This window comes from Cydia strobilella, chromosome 27 (genome assembly GCF_947568885.1).
Source record: "Cydia strobilella chromosome 27, ilCydStro3.1, whole genome shotgun sequence".
NCBI lineage: Eukaryota > Metazoa > Arthropoda > Insecta > Lepidoptera > Tortricidae > Cydia > Cydia strobilella.
The window spans coordinates 7,626,626-7,644,290 of NC_086067.1; the positions used below are offsets into that span (position 1 = coordinate 7,626,626).

At 42.9% G+C, this 17,665-nt stretch overlaps 2 protein-coding genes across 2 annotated transcripts; one reads left to right on the forward strand and one right to left on the reverse strand.

Annotated features, from left to right (window-relative positions):
• The first annotated feature begins 2,010 nt into the window (after positions 1-2,010).
• LOC134753478 (uncharacterized) lies at positions 2,011-4,958 on the forward strand. The gene has a single exon (XM_063689354.1). It carries the CDS (start codon positions 2,011-2,013, stop codon positions 4,891-4,893), a length of 2,883 nt encoding a protein of 960 aa, XP_063545424.1. The 3' UTR covers positions 4,894-4,958.
• A 3,328-nt stretch (positions 4,959-8,286) lies between these two features.
• Positions 8,287-12,293, reverse strand: LOC134753595 (uncharacterized). The gene is made up of 2 exons (XM_063689518.1): positions 12,075-12,293; positions 8,287-12,000 (listed from the first exon to the last, which is right to left on the reverse strand). Exon 2 carries the CDS (start codon positions 11,834-11,836, stop codon positions 9,887-9,889), a length of 1,950 nt encoding a protein of 649 aa, XP_063545588.1. The 5' UTR covers positions 11,837-12,000; positions 12,075-12,293; the 3' UTR covers positions 8,287-9,886.
• Positions 12,294-17,665: the final 5,372 nt, after the last annotated feature.

Sequence of the window (17,665 nt, forward strand, 5' to 3'; positions counted from 1 at the left end):
CCGTTGAAAATAATTAAGGACGTTGTTTCCTGCGTTATTTCGGTTTCCCGCGCAAATGTATTTTTAAAATGGCGGGTGACACGGAAATTACGAAATTAACTTTCTTTTTCGCAGTAATTTCGAACATTAGAATTTGAAGTAATTTTTTATAATTTAATGACTCCAGTGAACTTAACGTGACCTCAAAACTAAAAAATTATATTATTATAGTATTCTAGATTTGATAGTTATAACCTATACCTACTTCTACTATAATACAAAACCCCTGAAGGCGCCGTACTTACAAGATAGTCAATAGTCATTGCGCTAGTTTCTGTCCGTGCTCTTAGTTTTCGTCCACGACAGATTTGCGAATAATAAAGTTATTTTATTTTTAATTTGTTACTTGCAAAATATAATTTTTATGTAGATAGGTAGATTTGATATATATATATATTTGTGCAACAATGTAGGTTTATATTCTTTCGTCAAGTGGACAAAAACTAGCGCAATGACCCTATAGCTATTTTCACAATCCATAACTCCCGCGGGATCAAAATAGACCTTACAACAGGACCTGCATGAGGCAAGACTGCAAATCCGCCATTGGTAAGTGTACCTACAAAAAAGATAAAACCTCCATCCTGTCCCGAATAGCTCATTATTCTTCAAAAATCGGTCATAATACCAAAGATAGATATAACTCCGTAATAGATGGATACAGTCTAAGCATAGAGTAACTTATACTAGAGCGGTACTGTCATAGTAAATTTTGTAACCCCAGTAAATTCACTGCCATCTGTCGACACACTTTAAAACTAAAAATAAATATTTATAAAAATACGATAAAATGTATTTAAATATGGATAAATGATTTTTTTATTTGCATTAATTATTTTTATATGATTTTGACCCATGTTCTTTCACTGGTATGCGTTAAAATTATAAATAACAAACGAAACAGTCAACGCCCTCTATACGAGTGTAGGCCAAAACTAGTGGCGCCATCTGATCGAGAATCAAATTTTCGTGATTTTCGAGGCACGTTTTTTCCTTAGACTGTATCCATCTATTACGGAGTTATATCTATCTTTGGTCTAAGGAAAAAACGTGCCTCGAAAATCAAGAAAATTTGATTCTCGATCAGATGGCGCCACTAGTTTTGGCCTACACTCGTATAGAGGGCGTTGACTGTTTCGTTTGTTATTTATAATTTTAACGCATACCAGTGAAAGAACATGGGTCAAAATCATATAAAAATAATTAATGCAAATAAAAAAATCAGTTATCCATATTTAAATACATTTTATCGTATTTTTATAAATATTTATTTTTAGTTTAAAAGTGTGTCGACAGATGGCAGTGAATTTACTGGGGTTACAAAATTTACTATGACAGTACTGCTCTAGTATAAGTTACTCTATGATAATACCTAAATCCACGTAACAATCCTCTATTGACGAAGCCAAGTCCGACCGGAAGCACCCTACAATACCGCAGACCGGAAGTAGGACAAAACACCAAATTTGACTTCCCCAGACGGGCGGACGCCGTTTAAAAAAATAATGGCATAATAGAATAGATGTCTTTGGTCCGTTTTATTGTGAACGGAAGAGGTTTGTAAAGAAAGATTGTATAGGGATCCTGGCTGTTAAAGTAACATCCTTTGCCTCTTCCTGTACTGTTTCTTTGTACGAGTTTAACCGATCAATGAATCACTGTTTTGTTTTTAGAAATTGTTTTTTATATTGCTTCCTCTATTTAATGCAGCATCAATAGATGCAGGTGGATACTATTATAGTTATAGTTGGGACTATTAAATAACTACATTACATTACTACATAGTCTATAAAATAAATTAATTAAAAAATTAAAAACACGACTGCTGAATTTTAAGCGAACTGAAAAGCCAAAAATAATTTTGATGTTAGTTACATAACTTTATGAATTTAAATTGGAATATATATGTACACTTACGGTCATTTACAGTAAATACAAAGGTTTATGCACATTTATGATGTGACTGTACTTATGTACTTATGTATAAACCTTAATGCTGTCCACCTACACCTCGAGACAGCAAAGCCGGCCTTGCTCTTTTTGACCGAGACGCAGATAGCGTCTCCGGCGGACACATCTTACCTCTCCTACCCTGGGTACGGACTGGAACACTCCTTTTCGCCTAGGGCTGGGGTGTGCGTGTACGTTAGAGACGATATCAGTTTTCGTCGCCTCAACAATCTTGAAGGTAGGGACCTCTCCACCTTATGGCTGCGTATAGACAACGATCACCATCCCCGTGTCTATTCGTGCCTATATAGGTCCCATAGCGGTGATGCCGAAACTGACCGACTCATTGAGCAGATCCAAACGGCTGCAGACTCTGTGCAGCAGCAGATCCCTTCCGCTGAGATCATTGTACTTGGTGATTTTAATGCCCACAACGCCGAATGGCTCGGCTCTAGCAAGACTGATCATGCGGGCAGATCTGTTTATAACTTTGCTCTGGCATATGGCTTGACACAATTGGTTACTGCGCCTACGCGAATCCCAGATGTGGAAGGCCATGAACCTTCCCTGTTGGACCTTCTGCTGACCTCTCATCCGGTTGACTACAATGTATTCGTTGAAGCCCCACTCGGTTCCTCGGATCATTGCTTGATCCGGAGTACGGTGCCACTCGCGTACCCGCCGCGTCGGCGAGTTGCTTGTGGCCGCCGTGTGTGGCACTATAGGTCAGCAGATTGGGACGGGATGCGGTCCTTCTTTGCATCCTACCCTTGGAGGCAGGTTTGCTTCACGCCGGATGATCCCAACGTCGTTGCTGATTCTGTTGCTGACGTGGTGCTGCAGGGAATGGAGCTTTTCATTCCGTCCTCTGTGGTCCCTGTTGGTGGCAAATCCCAACCTTGGTTTGGTCGTTTCTGCAAAGAGGCCTCTCGCCGAAAGCAGGAATGTTACCAGGCCTGGGTAGACGCAGCGGCAGTACGGGATGTAAAGACTAGCGCATTAAAAAAGAAGTTTAACTTTGCCTCCAGGTCCTTCAAAAGAGTTATTGCCAGAGCAAAGTCGCTGCACATTGGTAGAATTGGCGAGAAATTAGAGCGCCTCCCGTCGGGAACTCGTGCGTTCTGGTCTCTTGCCAAAGCTATCCAGGGGAATTTCTGCACGCCATCTTTTCCACCTCTGCACACGGAGAATGATTCATTGGCCCACGACGCAAAAGACAAAGCCGATCTTCTGGGCAAACTCTTTGCGTCCAACTCGACTTTGGGTGACGGGGGAAACGCGCCGCCGACCATACCGCGGTGCGAGAGCTATATGCCGGATGTCCGGTTCAAACAAAGCTCGGTGCGCAAAGCACTTCTTTCCCTCGACACTCATAAGTCGAGTGGGCCCGATGGAATCCCTGCGGTTGTGCTGAAGATGTGTGCTCCCGAGTTGGCACCGGTCTTAACGCGTCTTTTTCGGCTCTCTTACTCTTCCGGCGTAGTCCCGACCTCGTGGAAGTCAGCTTTGGTGCACCCGATCCCTAAAAAAGGCGACCGCTCAAATCCATCCAACTACAGGCCAATAGCTATAACCTCCCTTTTCTCGAAGATAATGGAGTCCATTATCAACTGCCAGCTCCTTCGGTACCTAGAGGACCACCAGTTGCTTAGTGACCGACAATACGGTTTCCGTAGAGGCCGCTCGGCTGGTGATCTTCTAGTCTACCTGACACATCGTTGGGCACAGGCAATCGAGACAAAGGGTGAAGCATTGGCTGTTAGTTTGGATATAGCGAAGGCCTTCGATCGCGTCTGGCACAAAGCACTTCTTTCGAAGCTACCATCTTATGGGCTTCCCGAGAGATTATGTGTATGGGTCAGTAGCTTTCTAGCAGACAGAAGCATAAAGGTCGTAGTTGACGGCGAATGCTCAGACTCCATGTCTGTGAATGCTGGTGTCCCCCAAGGCTGTGTGCTATCACCCACGCTATTCCTTCTGCATAGCAATGACATGCTGCAAATCAGCGGAATTCATTGTTATGCTGATGATAGTACGGGTGATGCCTCTTACACCGGCCGCACCAATATCTCTCGGGAAAACGTCATCGAGAGCCGGAACAAACTTGTGTCTGAAATTGAGACTTCCCTAAAAGAAATCTCTGAATGGGGTCGACTAAACTTAGTCCGTTTTAACCCTGCCAAGACACAGGTTTGCGCGTTTACCGCAAAAAAGTTAGAATTTGTCGTATCACCTCGTTTTGAGAGCACTCCCCTGACTGCCGCAGCCAGTATCGGAATCCTCGGCGTCGACATTTCGAGTGAAGTCCAGTTCCGCGGCCATTTAGAGGGTAAGGCCAAATTAGCCTCAAAAAAGCTCGGTGTGCTCAACAGATCGAGACAGTATTTCACGCCGGCCCACCGCCTACAGCTGTATAAAGCGCAGGTTCGCCCACACATGGAATACTGTTCTCATCTATGGGCAGGGGCACCCCAATACCAGCTTCTCCCTCTGGACCGCATCCAGCGAAGAGCGACTCGAATTGTCGACTGCCAGCGTACTTCGGAACGGCTTGACTCCTTGGCGCTGCGTAGAGATGTGGCCTCGCTCTGCATTTTCTATCGCGTGTATAACGGGGAGTGCTCCGAGGAATTGTTCGGATTAATCCCTGCAGCTTCTTTTCGCCATCGCCCTACGCGAAAACATTACCATCCTCACCACTTAGATGGTTGGCAGTCCTCAACTGTGCGTTTCTCTAGAAACTTCCTGCCTCGCACAGCTAAACTGTGGAATGAACTGTCGCCTGCGGTATTTCCGGACCGATATGACCTTCAAACCTTCAAGAAAAGAGCGTATTCCCATCTTAAAGGCCGGCAACGCACTTACAACCCCTCTGGTGTTGCGGGTGTCCATGGGCGGCGGTAATCGCTTTCCATCAGGTGATCCGTCTGCTCGTTTGCCTCCTATTTCATAAAAAAAAAAAAAAAAAAAAAAAATGTATTTTATTTCGATTGCAGTCGGGGGATCTTTTGAATGGGAAAATGCATTACATCAAGAACGATATACAGAATGTCCTTTAGCCATTGAATAGAATAGAATAGAATACTTATTCGTAAGCACAAACAAACAAGATTACACAATAGTTATTTGTGCAACAAGAGAGGAAAGTTGGTTTTTCTTGGGAGTGTTTATTATGAGCGTAGCGAGGGACTCAAAAACACGAGACGTAAAATAACTTTGCTCTCGTGTTGCACACATAATTTTTCACCTCAGTATTGAGAACATATTAAAGGATAAAATGTATTTCGAATTACACAGAATAATACAGAGAAAAAAAAAACAAAAAAAAACAATTGTAATAAAAGTATGATGTGGCAATTCATGGCCTTCACTAAATTAAAAAGCTACTTTGTTTCACTCCCTGGAGTGAAGAAAGTCGCACTTTCTTCACTCCCTGGAGTGAGGAGTCGCACATTCCTCACTCCAGGGAGTGAGGAAAGTCGCACATTCCTCACTCCAGGGAGTGACGAAAGAAGGCTTGTTCGAGCTGCTGAGGTGAAAAATAAAAGAAAACATAGAATAAGATTAAAGTGCCACGAAATTGCCTCATCTCAGCATGTTGCTGGTGGCTTCCAGCGCTGATCTTCCGATGAGCGATTGGACAAACCCTAGCTGAAATCCTACGTAGGGACTGAGGGTCTACCACGCTCGACTGATATCATATAAATATCATTTTGATGTCACAATACTAATACATACATACATCATTACGTCATAGCATTATTTGACGTTCATTAAGCGCATTGTTAATTTGTTATATGCCTACTTGAATAATAAACTCTATCGTATCTTTATCGTATCGTATGGTTGACTGGTAGAGAATGCCTATAATGGCAGTAAGTCCGCCTGTTATTCTCTTTTTTGTGCAATAAACTTTAAAATAATAATAAAAAATTATTATCTTTAACACGTGGGTACATTAGGACAAGACAGATTATATTAGGATACTGTCTGCGCGTATAGACATACGTAGATAGCTCTGCTGGCCAGGATTTGCGCTGATGTGGATGGCAGGTTGTTGAAATGATGAATTCTGGATTTTTACTTAATTAACTTTATCTATAAAAAATAAGCAAACTAAAACAGGAGTAGGCAGGTAAGTTGTTCGGTGAGAAATCAAATTGTGTTGTCATCCTCTGTCTTCATTGGTGCGCGCAGGGATGACGAGCCGCTACACTATTGGCTGCCGATCACGACATGTCTGATGCACGCCTCTCATTGGCTGCTGGGGGCATGACGCGATGACATGTGTGTGACGTCATGGTACTCGTGGTAGGGGCGCATCGCAGCCGGGGATAAGCGCGCGGGTCGCTAGGCGCGGGTCGGGCTGAAGGTCACGGGCCGCCGCCGGTTTCTATGCACTTTAGGTATTGCCGTAACATAAGCTCCCGGCCTTGGAAGAGTGCACTTCCAATGTGAAGATGAGACGGTGAAGTTAGTCATCATCATGCGTAGGTAGCGGGCAGATTTTCGAAAAAGCTCGGCGTACAGTGCCGCGGGATGTGCGGATATCGGCTACTCGGGAGACGCCGTCTTTGCCCGGGTAAGTCTTGGTGATTCGCCCTAAGCTCCATTTGAGGGGCGGAGCATGGTCCTCCTTGATTAGGACGAGGGTATCCACCTTTAGGTCGTCCAAATTTTGCGTCCACTTTGTCCTGACCTGCAGCTCGGATATGAACTCCTTCGACCACCTGGCCCAGAAATGTTGTCGCATTTGTTCCACTCGCTGGTATCGTGACAGACGGTGCACGGGAGCGTCGTTGAGGTCAGCGCACGCAGGGGCTGTCAGCGGACGTCCAGCAAGGAAATGAGCAGGGGTTAAAGGGGTGTAGTCTTGCGGGTCTGAGGACAAAGGACTCAAAGGCCTGGAATTCAGAATGGCTTCGCATTCCGTCAAAATAGTGCTAAAGTGCTCGTAAGTTAGCTTGACATCGCCTATCACACGTCGCAAGTGATGCTTGCAACTCTTAACACCAGCCTCGACCAGACCGGCAAAATGACTAGCATAAGGAGGCGTCATAATAAATTCAATTTTTTGTGAGATTGCGTACTCTTTTATTTCGCTCGAACATGATTTTAAAAACTTTGAAAAATCATTCATAAGACCTACAAAGTTCCGTCCGTTGTCCGAAAATATTTTTGAAGGTTTACCACGACGCGAAATGAACCTTTTCAACGCCAGTAGGTAAGCATCTGAAGAGAGATCGGTAACCAACTCTAAGTGAACTGCGCGCGTAGCAAAGCATATAAATATACATAAATACGCCTTGACAGTTGTGGCTCCCCGACCCTTGCGGTTTAAAATGTAGAATGGACCTCCATAGTCCACAGCGCAATTGACAAACGCGAACCCTGGTTCTAATCGCTCAGAAGGTAAATTACCCATAATAGGAGTTAACGTTTTACCCTTAAAACGAACGCAAACAACGCAGCTGTGAACCACTTTCCTAGCAAGATTCCTACCGCTTACGGGCCACCAGGCCTCGCGAAGCGAGAATAATATATGCTGCGGTCCCGCGTGCAATAATCTTTTATGTTCAAATCGGAACAACAAAATAGTAAAATGATGCTTACTAGAAAGTAATATCGGGTGTTTTTTATCGTAATCAAACCTAGAAGAATTGGTAAGCCGTCCTCCGACTCTAATTAGGTTATTATTGTCAATGAACAAATTTAATTTGGCTAAGAAACCCTTTGCGATACATTTGTTCTTTGTCAATGCGTTGTGAACATCCGATAATGACTCCAATTGCGATAAGCGCGAGAGTAATATCTCAGATTCCCTCAGTTCATCTACAGTGAGCGCGCCGGTTCGACGTGCATCCTTATTGCGCGAGTTATGAATGAAGCGAATTACGTACGCGGCTGCGCGCTGCATTCGGTTGAACTGAGAAAACCTGTCGAATGTAAATAGTTTATTATTGTTATTGTCGTTGCATACCAGACTAGTCATCGGATTCGTTTTACGTTCGGGTATCTGGGACTCGTCTGGCAACAATGACGGATCTACAGTCTGAGCATTATAATTAATGTCATGAAGGAAGTCAGGGCCGCTCCACCAGAGACTGGATGAGCGAAGTGCGTCCAACTGTACTCCCCTAGAAACCATATCGGCCGGGTTGCACTTGCCGCTAACATGATGCCACGAGTGTTCTTTCGTTAGTTCGTGGATTTCTGCAACCCTATTTTGAACGAAAGGTTTTAGTAAATTAGGCTGCATTCGGAGCCAACTTAGTGCGATAGTTGAATCGGTATGAAATATTACTCGGTTGAATTTCGCGCGGAACGATTCTTTTATTTTATTATATAATTTAGCGCCCAATAAGCACGCGGACAGCTCCAGTCGAGGCGTACTCAAAGGAGGCGAAATTGGGGCCACTTTACTTTTCGAGCATAGCAACCGGACGGTAACAGCTGATTTATTATCAATCGTTCGCAAATAGGCGCAAGTGCCATAAGCTAATTGGCTTGCATCTGAAAATATATGCAAATCTATACATATAGGATCATTGCACATAACATGACGTGGTATGCGAATGTTAGGTAAAATAGCCAGGTTGCTTACGAAGCGGTGCCAGGCTTGCGTGACGTCATCGGGCACAGCTGCGTCCCAATCTACCTTTAATAAAAACAACCGTTGTAATAAACATTTGGCGATAATTATCATTGGACTTAATAATCCGAGCGGATCGAAAACCTGTGATGCCGTGGATAATATTATGCGTTTCGTGACAGGTTTAGGATTTGGCTCGTGTCGCGAGTGATAGAACAATTCGTCACTTTTGTTGTACCACCCGAGACCTAAAGTTTTACTATGCGCGTGCTCGCCTAATGATAATTCCTTTGACGTGTCGTCATTATAACGTTGATCGTTACAATCGAAGTTAAATACCCATTTTCGTAATGGGAAGCAACCAGAACTTAAAACTTTCGCGGTTTCGTCACAAATTCGTAGCAATTCGGGAATCGTAGACGATCCAGAAATAAAATCGTCTACGTAAAAATCGTCTCTAATAGTTCTAGCTACTTCGGGATCTGTACATTCTAGCGCCAATTGTTTTAGACACCTGCAACTGAGGAAGGCAGCGGCCGCCGTGCCGTACGTAACGGTACTCAGCTGATATATGTCAAGGTCGTCGCTTGGATTATCGCGCCATAAAATTAGTTGTAAGTCGCGTTGAGATTCGTCAATTAGGACTTGTCTATAATGTTTTTCGATGTCAGCGCATGCAACAAACCTATTTTCACGGAATCTTAACAATATAGCAATCAAATCGCCTTGTATAGGCGCGCCTACGCGTTGTATGTCGTTCAGCGATTTGCCACTGGTCGTGGGGGCGCTAGCATCGTATACGACTCTTAGACGTGTTTTTTGTGCATGTGCACGATAAATTCCATGGTGGGCCAGAAAGTAATTAGGGGTCCCGTAGGTATATACTCGTTTCATATGACCTAATGCGAGATATTCTTTTATAAAGTCGCTGTACATGCCTTTATATATCGGATCGCGATTGAGGCGTTTTTCCAACGACATAAAGCGTCTTTTCGCTTGCGCGAATGAGTCACCGAGAGACTCGGGAGATTCTTTGAGAGGAAGTTGCACGCAAAACCTACCATCCTCGAGACGGGTGGTCGTTTTGACAAAATGGTCTTCGCATGCAATTTCCTCTTCGCTGCGCGAATCGTGCGATTTGTTATTTACCTGCACCTCCTCTATTTCCCAAAACCTACGTAATTGATTATCTAATGAGGTCGCGTCAAGAGATTGCATAAAATTACAATTAATAGGCTTTGTATTGCGCGTATTAGAGGAGACAGGTCCAGAAACGATCCATCCTAACTGGGTATTTATTAAAAATTATCCGTTCGTTAAGCGCCTTATCTCAACTATCCCTACGAGGAGCTCCCAGAATATGTCAGCTCCTATAAGGACCTCAACAGGTTGACTTTCATGAAAGCTAGGATCTGCCAGACGTACGTTGTCTGGAATGCGGAATTGATTACGTTTACTCGGAAACGTAGGCAATGACGAGGTTAACTTCGGTAAAACTCGACATTGTAATCGCGCCTTAAAATTGGTAACAAGTGAATTTATTTCGATCTCACATACTCGCGAACTATGTGTAGCTAAATTCATGATACCGTTTAGTTCTTCTGTGGACTGTATACATAGCGGATTTAATTTGTCACACAACGCTTCGGTAATTAGACAACCTTCGCTCCCATTATCGAGAATCACTCGCGTTTTATGATAGTTACCGTAACTATCTGGAATTTCGACAATGGCGGTTGCTAATATTACAGGACGCCTCGAAGACAATCGCGCGTATAAGTCTTCGTCTATGTGTGCGTTCGATACCTGCAATACGTGTTGTGCGCGTGCGATATTATTATCAGAGATCGAGGAGGAGGGCGACTTTGATGCGTTGTCTGTTGCCAGCAACGCTACGGAGCGCTTGTCACTGGCACCTTCCTTCTCGTCCTCGTGAATTATGGAATTGTGTTTTTTGTTACACTTTCTGCACGGGCCATATCGGCATTCACTGGGCGCATGCCCTGTTCGTAAACAATTCTCACACAAACATTTATCGCGAACTAACTTTAATTTATCTTGCAAACTTAAATCAATGAATGCTTGACACGAGTACAAAGGATGTTTACCGTTGCACATAATACATAATTTTTTGTTATGTGTTTGTTTGGAGTGAGATTTGTCCACGGACTTTTCGGTGACAACATTACAGTGAACCTTTGGAGCCGTGTGCGCGTTATGAGTGTATGATTTTTTAGCATCATGCTGCGGATAAGTGTTATGTGAGTTGGACCGGCTGTGCGTAACCAATAATGTTTCCAACATATCAGCGCGGTCGCGAATGAATTTTAGCAAATCATCTACCTTAAGCGCGGTTTTGTTTTCGTTCGACACTGGTAATAAAGTGCTTTTATATTGCTCCCACTCACGTTCGGTGGTGGGATCTAATTTAGAGACGACTAAATAAATAATTAGTGTGTCCCAACTTTCTGTGGGCTCACCGAGCAATTTTAAAGCGCGTAAATTCTTTAAAACTGTATCTAATAACTTTCTTAACAGTGCCGGCGATTCTTTGTTAAGCGATTGTATAGAAAACAAGGCCTTTACGTGATTGTGCACTAGCAATCTACTATTGTCATACCGGTTCAGTAGTAATTCCCAAGCAATTGCGTAATTATCTGCCGAAAACTCAAGCGAATCGATAACAAGAAGCGCATTACCCTTGAGCGATGATTTTAAATAATGGAACTTTTGAATGCTGGTTATTTCTTGCGAGTTGTGCACTAAAGACGCGAATGTGTCTCGGAATTGTAACCAGTGTTCATAAGATCCGTCAAAGGTAGGTAAAGAAATGACGGGGAGCCGAACTGTTTGCGCCAAATTATTAGAAGCTTGCACTATAGGTTCATTAGCTTTCTCCGAGCATTTCACCATACATTGCGTTTGAGCTAAAATCGCGTAATATTCGCTTTCAAACACCTCTCTGGTTTCAAAAAGTGAGTCCATTTCGCTATCGGGAATTAAACTTTCTAACTGATTATGAATTTCACTAAAATCATCGAAAATACCCTGAGCTCCCTGCATGCGTAAATTGAGCTCTGTGCGTTGGGTATCGGACAAAGTTAAACCCTCAAATGTTTTTACAAACTTTTTGAAATTAGTCAGCCTACATTTTACGGAACCTCGTCTACGGTTTAAATGTTTTATCGTTTCCGAGTCCGCTTCTTGATTAGGACCTAACGCGGCGTGAAACACAAAATCATATTTGCCAGTCATTTTGCGAATCGAATAAAGGCAGACGCTAAGTACTCACAGTTGCAATCACCACCACGGTCGAGCACAGCAAGGCATCTAGCAGTGAAGCTGACGCGGGCTGCTTGCAGACTTTTGCGAAGGTCGACTCGACGACGTGCGATAGGGTCACAACGAAAGCACAAGCACTGGAATTGAAAAAAGCACGGTATGACGCAAGCGTAAAAGGGAAAGGTAGGATAGGTAAGCTGGCTCGTCTCACCGAAGATCTTCACCGATGCCGATGACTCTGGTCGTTTCAGCACTCTGCCGATGCGTTCTCACACCCAATCCGTGGATCCAAGGCTGGTTGATATCCGGTATCGATGGATCAAATTTATGTCTGCGCGTATAGACATACGTAGATAGCTCTGCTGGCCAGGATTTGCGCTGATGTGGATGGCAGGTTGTTGAAATGATGAATTCTGGATTTTTACTTAATTAACTTTATCTATAAAAAATAAGCAAACTAAAACAGGAGTAGGCAGGTAAGTTGTTCGGTGAGAAATCAAATTGTGTTGTCATCCTCTGTCTTCATTGGTGCGCGCAGGGATGACGAGCCGCTACACTATTGGCTGCCGATCACGACATGTCTGATGCACGCCTCTCATTGGCTGCTGGGGGCATGACGCGATGACATGTGTGTGACGTCATGGTACTCGTGGTAGGGGCGCATCGCAGCCGGGGATAAGCGCGCGGGTCGCTAGGCGCGGGTCGGGCTGAAGGTCACGGGCCGCCGCCGGTTTCTATGCACTTTAGGTATTGCCGTAACAGATACAAAACAAAAAATGTAGATATACAATGTACAACGGCGACCTTATCCCTATAAGGGATCTCTTCCAGTCAACCTTTGAACTATTGAGAGTAGACAAATACGTGCGGCCTGTGGATCAATTATACGAAGCGTGCTTACAGTGCTCTGCGTGTCCAGTTCAATAACGGCTTCAGGATGCTGTTGGGGCTACCACGCTTTTGCAGTTCATCAGGCATGTTTGCACAAGCACGAATGGACGATTTTCATGCCATAATGAGAAAAAGAATCGCCTCTCAAATGTATCGCCTGCGGGGTAGCACCAACAGCTTGCTGGTAGATATAGCCGAGAGGTGGGATTGTCCGTTTTTTAGCCACTGGGCGTCGGCTCATCGTCCTGTTTACCGGGACCCCAAATAAGTAAAAAAAATAAGAACTGTAATGCCTAGGTTAAGATGTACTAACTCTAATATTATAAGTCTGTATATAACTAACAATCTATGGGCAGTCTGGCCTGAAATAAAGAATTTTATTTATTTATTATAAATACAAAATGATAGACAAACGAACACTATGTACAAATAAAAGTAAATTATGTAAGTTTGAATTAGCATTTTGGTCGAGGCAAGTATAATATTTAATGAGGGCTAACGTTTTTGGGGTCACCAGTTGGCGCCACTGTAGATGTAGGTCCAGAAAAACAGATCTCAAAATTCTTCTATGCTTATTTTTATAAAATCAATACGTTAAGACATACACACAAAGGTATTTTAGAGTCTAAATGTGCCATTTTTTCAACCTGTTTAATTTTGCATATATTTTATTTGGCACTTTTTTTAACCACTATTAACATCTATTGTTTACCACGATTAATCAAAGATGGACAAAGATTTAGCACAATTATGAATAAGGAGTGAAATTTCCCGATAAAAAAGCTTGAAACCCCCAAACTTCGAAGATGCATTTGACATTTTTAAAGACCATCTACACTAGCGCCCCTAGCAGCGAAATTAAACGCGGTAGCCCTCATTGATTGGTATCATATATTTTCGAAATACGAATACGCCAAAAGTAGGTATAGACTGTATAGAGCACACAAGGTGATGCTGATGTGATATTTGTGTTATAAATCCACGATATTAAGATATTTACACACTATGTCCGGTATATTGTCCAGCTTCCGCTCGTCTGAGGCCGCCTTTTTGTAAAAAATAAAACGTGATTCTGTTAGTTGGGATGTCACGTATGGGTATGGACCATTTTTTTCGGATCCGGCTTAGTTTTCGTATTATCTGTGAGTCAATATTAGCTATCAGTAGCCAGCCATCCGTAATTTTCATGTAAACATAGATTTCTAAGGTGTTGTACCTACTCTACCTACTGTACTGTACCATCCGGCATGGAGACTATACTTCAATTTTATAGAAGGAGGAGGTTCTGTATTCGGTTGTGGCTATTTTTATTTATTTATGTATGTTCACCGATTATTCCGAGACCCGTTGGCCGATTTGAGTAATTCTTTTTTTGTTCGAAAGAAGCTACTTCCAAGTTGGTCCCATATTAATCTGGTTCTGATCTGATGATGGGATCCCTGAGGAATTGAGGGAACTCCTCAATTTTTAAAGGCACATGTATGGTGATTTGGGTGTTTTTATAAGCAACTTGAGCATTTTCTCTCGAAAACGACCATCCATACCATCCGGCTTGCATCTGTATTGCTTGCACTATTTAACACTTATTACTTAAGTATATAGTCCTTCTTATCGCTTTCGATGACGGCGACCTCAGCAATTACGGATTTATAGGGTCATTGCGCTACTTTTCGTCCAGCTCTAGTTTTCGTCTACTTGACGAAATTTGAATGTAAACCTACATTACTGCACTTTGGACTTATTGCAATCCTTAATGTAATAAATATATCTATCTACATAAAAATGATATTTCGCAAGTAGCAAATTAAAAATGAAATATATTATTTTCTAATCCGTCAAGTGGACGAAAACTGGAGCATGGACGGAAACTAGCGCAATGACCCTACGCCTATTATGGCCCGAATGTGGCTGGCCAGTGCCCAGTTTATCAAAAGCTTGCAGCTTGTGTTGTAATACAAGCGGAACTCACTTTTTGACAGCTTTTGTTAGAAAGGGACACCCACTTGTATTACAAGCTACAAGCTTTTGAGAAACAGGGCACAGCTTACACGATACTACGTAGGTGAACAACACGTGAACGCGAAGCGGCGCGGCGCGTGGTGAATCAATCATTTGATACTTATAGAAGTGTCCTCCGTGGGCGATCTCGTTGCGAACGCGAACACCGTGGGCCTGCCGCGCCGCGCCGCTTATGGGCCGAATGTGGCTGGCCAGGCCGAACTTGGTGTTAAAGACTCGATAATAGAGGTGGCCAGACGCGTTGTAGACGTATACGCGTAAGAGGGCTTCGGTCCCTCTTTACGTTGTTGGCGTTTGGCATCTAAGGTATTGAGGCGGTCACTAATAACAAAGATAGATATAATAACCAACAGTAAGAAATTGGAATTGCATACTATGCAGTCAGCATCAACATTTTACTTATAATCATCAGCAGCCCTTTATCGCCCACTGCTGAGCATATGCCCCCTTCCAGTACGCCACTTGTCCCGGTCCTGAGCTAATCTCAACCAGAAGTGACCCGCAATCTTCCGGATGTCGTCCACCCAACGAGCCGACAGACGCCAGGGGCTTCTTTCATTCGAAAGCGGCCACCATTCCGTTAATATATTAGTCCACCTGTCATCACTCTGCCTAGCAACATGTCCCGCCCACCTCTATTTGGGCCATTTTCTATGAAAAGGGACCGTATTGTCGATGGCGCTTACGCCGCACAGCGTCGCGCGGCATTGTATTTATATCGGAGCATCGTATATAATGGCGTAAGCGCCATCGACAATAAGGTCCCTTTTTATAGAAAATACGACATTATAGTTTGACGAAACCAACGTCTTGCACCTTGGTGCGTCGACACCACACATTTAACTGTAGACTGCTAAGATATAAAACTACGGAGTTACTGATACTTTATTTAAACATATTAAATCATAAGTGAAGATTCCTGCCCTCTGTCCAACATCTCCTCCAGCAGATGCTCGTCCATCACGATTTCATCACACTTCCTAAGTTTTTCTACGAAGCTTTCCCTCAATGTTGCGAGATCTTTGTTCAACATGTGATGGAACTGAGGCGTGCCTATCAGATTAGCGAAGAATCGACGGTTGGTCGTGAATTTCGGAGCGTAACCCACAGTTGTTTTCGCCGGATAAAATAAGTAACCTTGTAGGTCATCTATTATGAATCTGTGGGAAAAAAAATATGGTCTTAAAGCCTGACCAGGAATATATGATCACGCGCCATGTTGCGGAATTTCACTGGAACTAATTTTTTCATACTATACTGAACTGTCACTCTATACATTCACAACAACAGCGCCCTCTTGACAATTATCATATATTACTGGTCAGGTTTTAATTCTCTTTGGAATAACATAGCAAATAATATATAGGGAATATTACGCGAAACTGCGTAGGTGGCGCCAGTACCACAATCTGAGGGTCTATTGCGAAACAAGCAGTGGCGTAACTAGGGGGGGCAGAGGGGGCAAGTGCCCCGGGCGCCATCCAAGGGGGGCGGGCGCCAAAATGGGCAAAAGGCAGGGAAACCTTTGTCAGTCGTCAGGAGGCGCAAATTTGGTAACTGCCCCGGGCGCCATATCCTCTAGCTATACGCCCCTGGAAACAAGAAAATCGAAATTTCGTTATCAAACATCTCTGTCACTCTTGCATATTCGAGCGATAAAGAAGCAGATAGCGAAATTTCGGATTCGCGTTTCCCGGTAGATCCTCTGTAAACAAACCTCAGAATAAACTAAAGCTTTTATTATTCTAATCTAACAAACCGCCGATTTTTTTTTGTTTCCTAGCGTGTAAGTAAATTTGAAATTAGAATTTGTTTTGACATTTTTATGCGCATGTTTTTATAAGTATGAATGTTGAGTTTGTTGAGGTTAGTTTTAATTAGTTTCCATGTTCCTACTCATATCTGTACTCCTAGCATGTAAGTGAATTGGTTTTAAACTGTAAACTTACATTGTTTCCAATAAATAATAAATAATAAATAAATAAATAACAAACAAAGCTAGTATAATGGTTAACGGGTATGTATTATGATCAACCCTCGTGAACGTCAGCTGCCGCTCCGTTGGTGAGTTCCACCAATTAACGGGTTTTTAATAAACGAAATAATAAGTATAACCATGTATAACGGTTTTAGAGCGATATTAATAGGTACCTATTTCAATACCGGAACCGGCCCTTGGATCCCCACTATTTTTGTTACATCCCGTAGATACCCAAAAACTAGAAACTTACTTACTTTTGATTTTGATTAACCATTGTCGACCTCACACACTCCGCGAATAGATGGAAGAAAACCTTGAGTATGTCTTTTGCAATATCATACGATTCAAAAAATCTGAAACAACAAATTAAATTAAAAGCGGAAAAATTTACTCTTGGTGGGACTTGAATCCACAACCACTGGATCGTTAGCCCAGTGCTCTGCCATCTAAGCTACCAATATAAAATTTGGAGTACTGTCGTAATTCCGGTGACAATGCAATAATATGCTAACATGGAGGTGTTCTGATGATGCAGCCCGTAGGTAGCCAAAGAAACTCCTCGATGGAAAAACAGAAACACATCAAGTTTAGGCTCATTATAAAGGTCTCAAGAAGTACTCGATAGACATGCAAATGAGAAGAAGTACAGTCAGCAATAAAAGTGTGTCAAAAAAAATGTTTTGACAGTTAGGTAAGTCTTTATAAATGTGGTATTTTCTATAAAAAGGGACCTTATTGTCGATGGCGCTTACGCCATTATAAACGATGCTCCGATATAAATACAATGCTGCGCGACGCTGTGCGGCGTAAGCGCCATCGACAATAAGGTCCCTTTTTATAGAAAATACCCCAAATGCCTTGACAGACGACGCGGTACATGCGGCATTTTATAAAATACGGCTATAAAAAAT

Coding starts and splice junctions, on each gene's coding strand:
- LOC134753478 (XM_063689354.1), top strand. CDS start 2,011: ATGTACTTATGTATAAACCTTAATGCTGTCCACCTACACCTCGAGACA.
- LOC134753595 (XM_063689518.1), bottom strand. CDS start 11,836: ATGACTGGCAAATATGATTTTGTGTTTCACGCCGCGTTAGGTCCTAAT.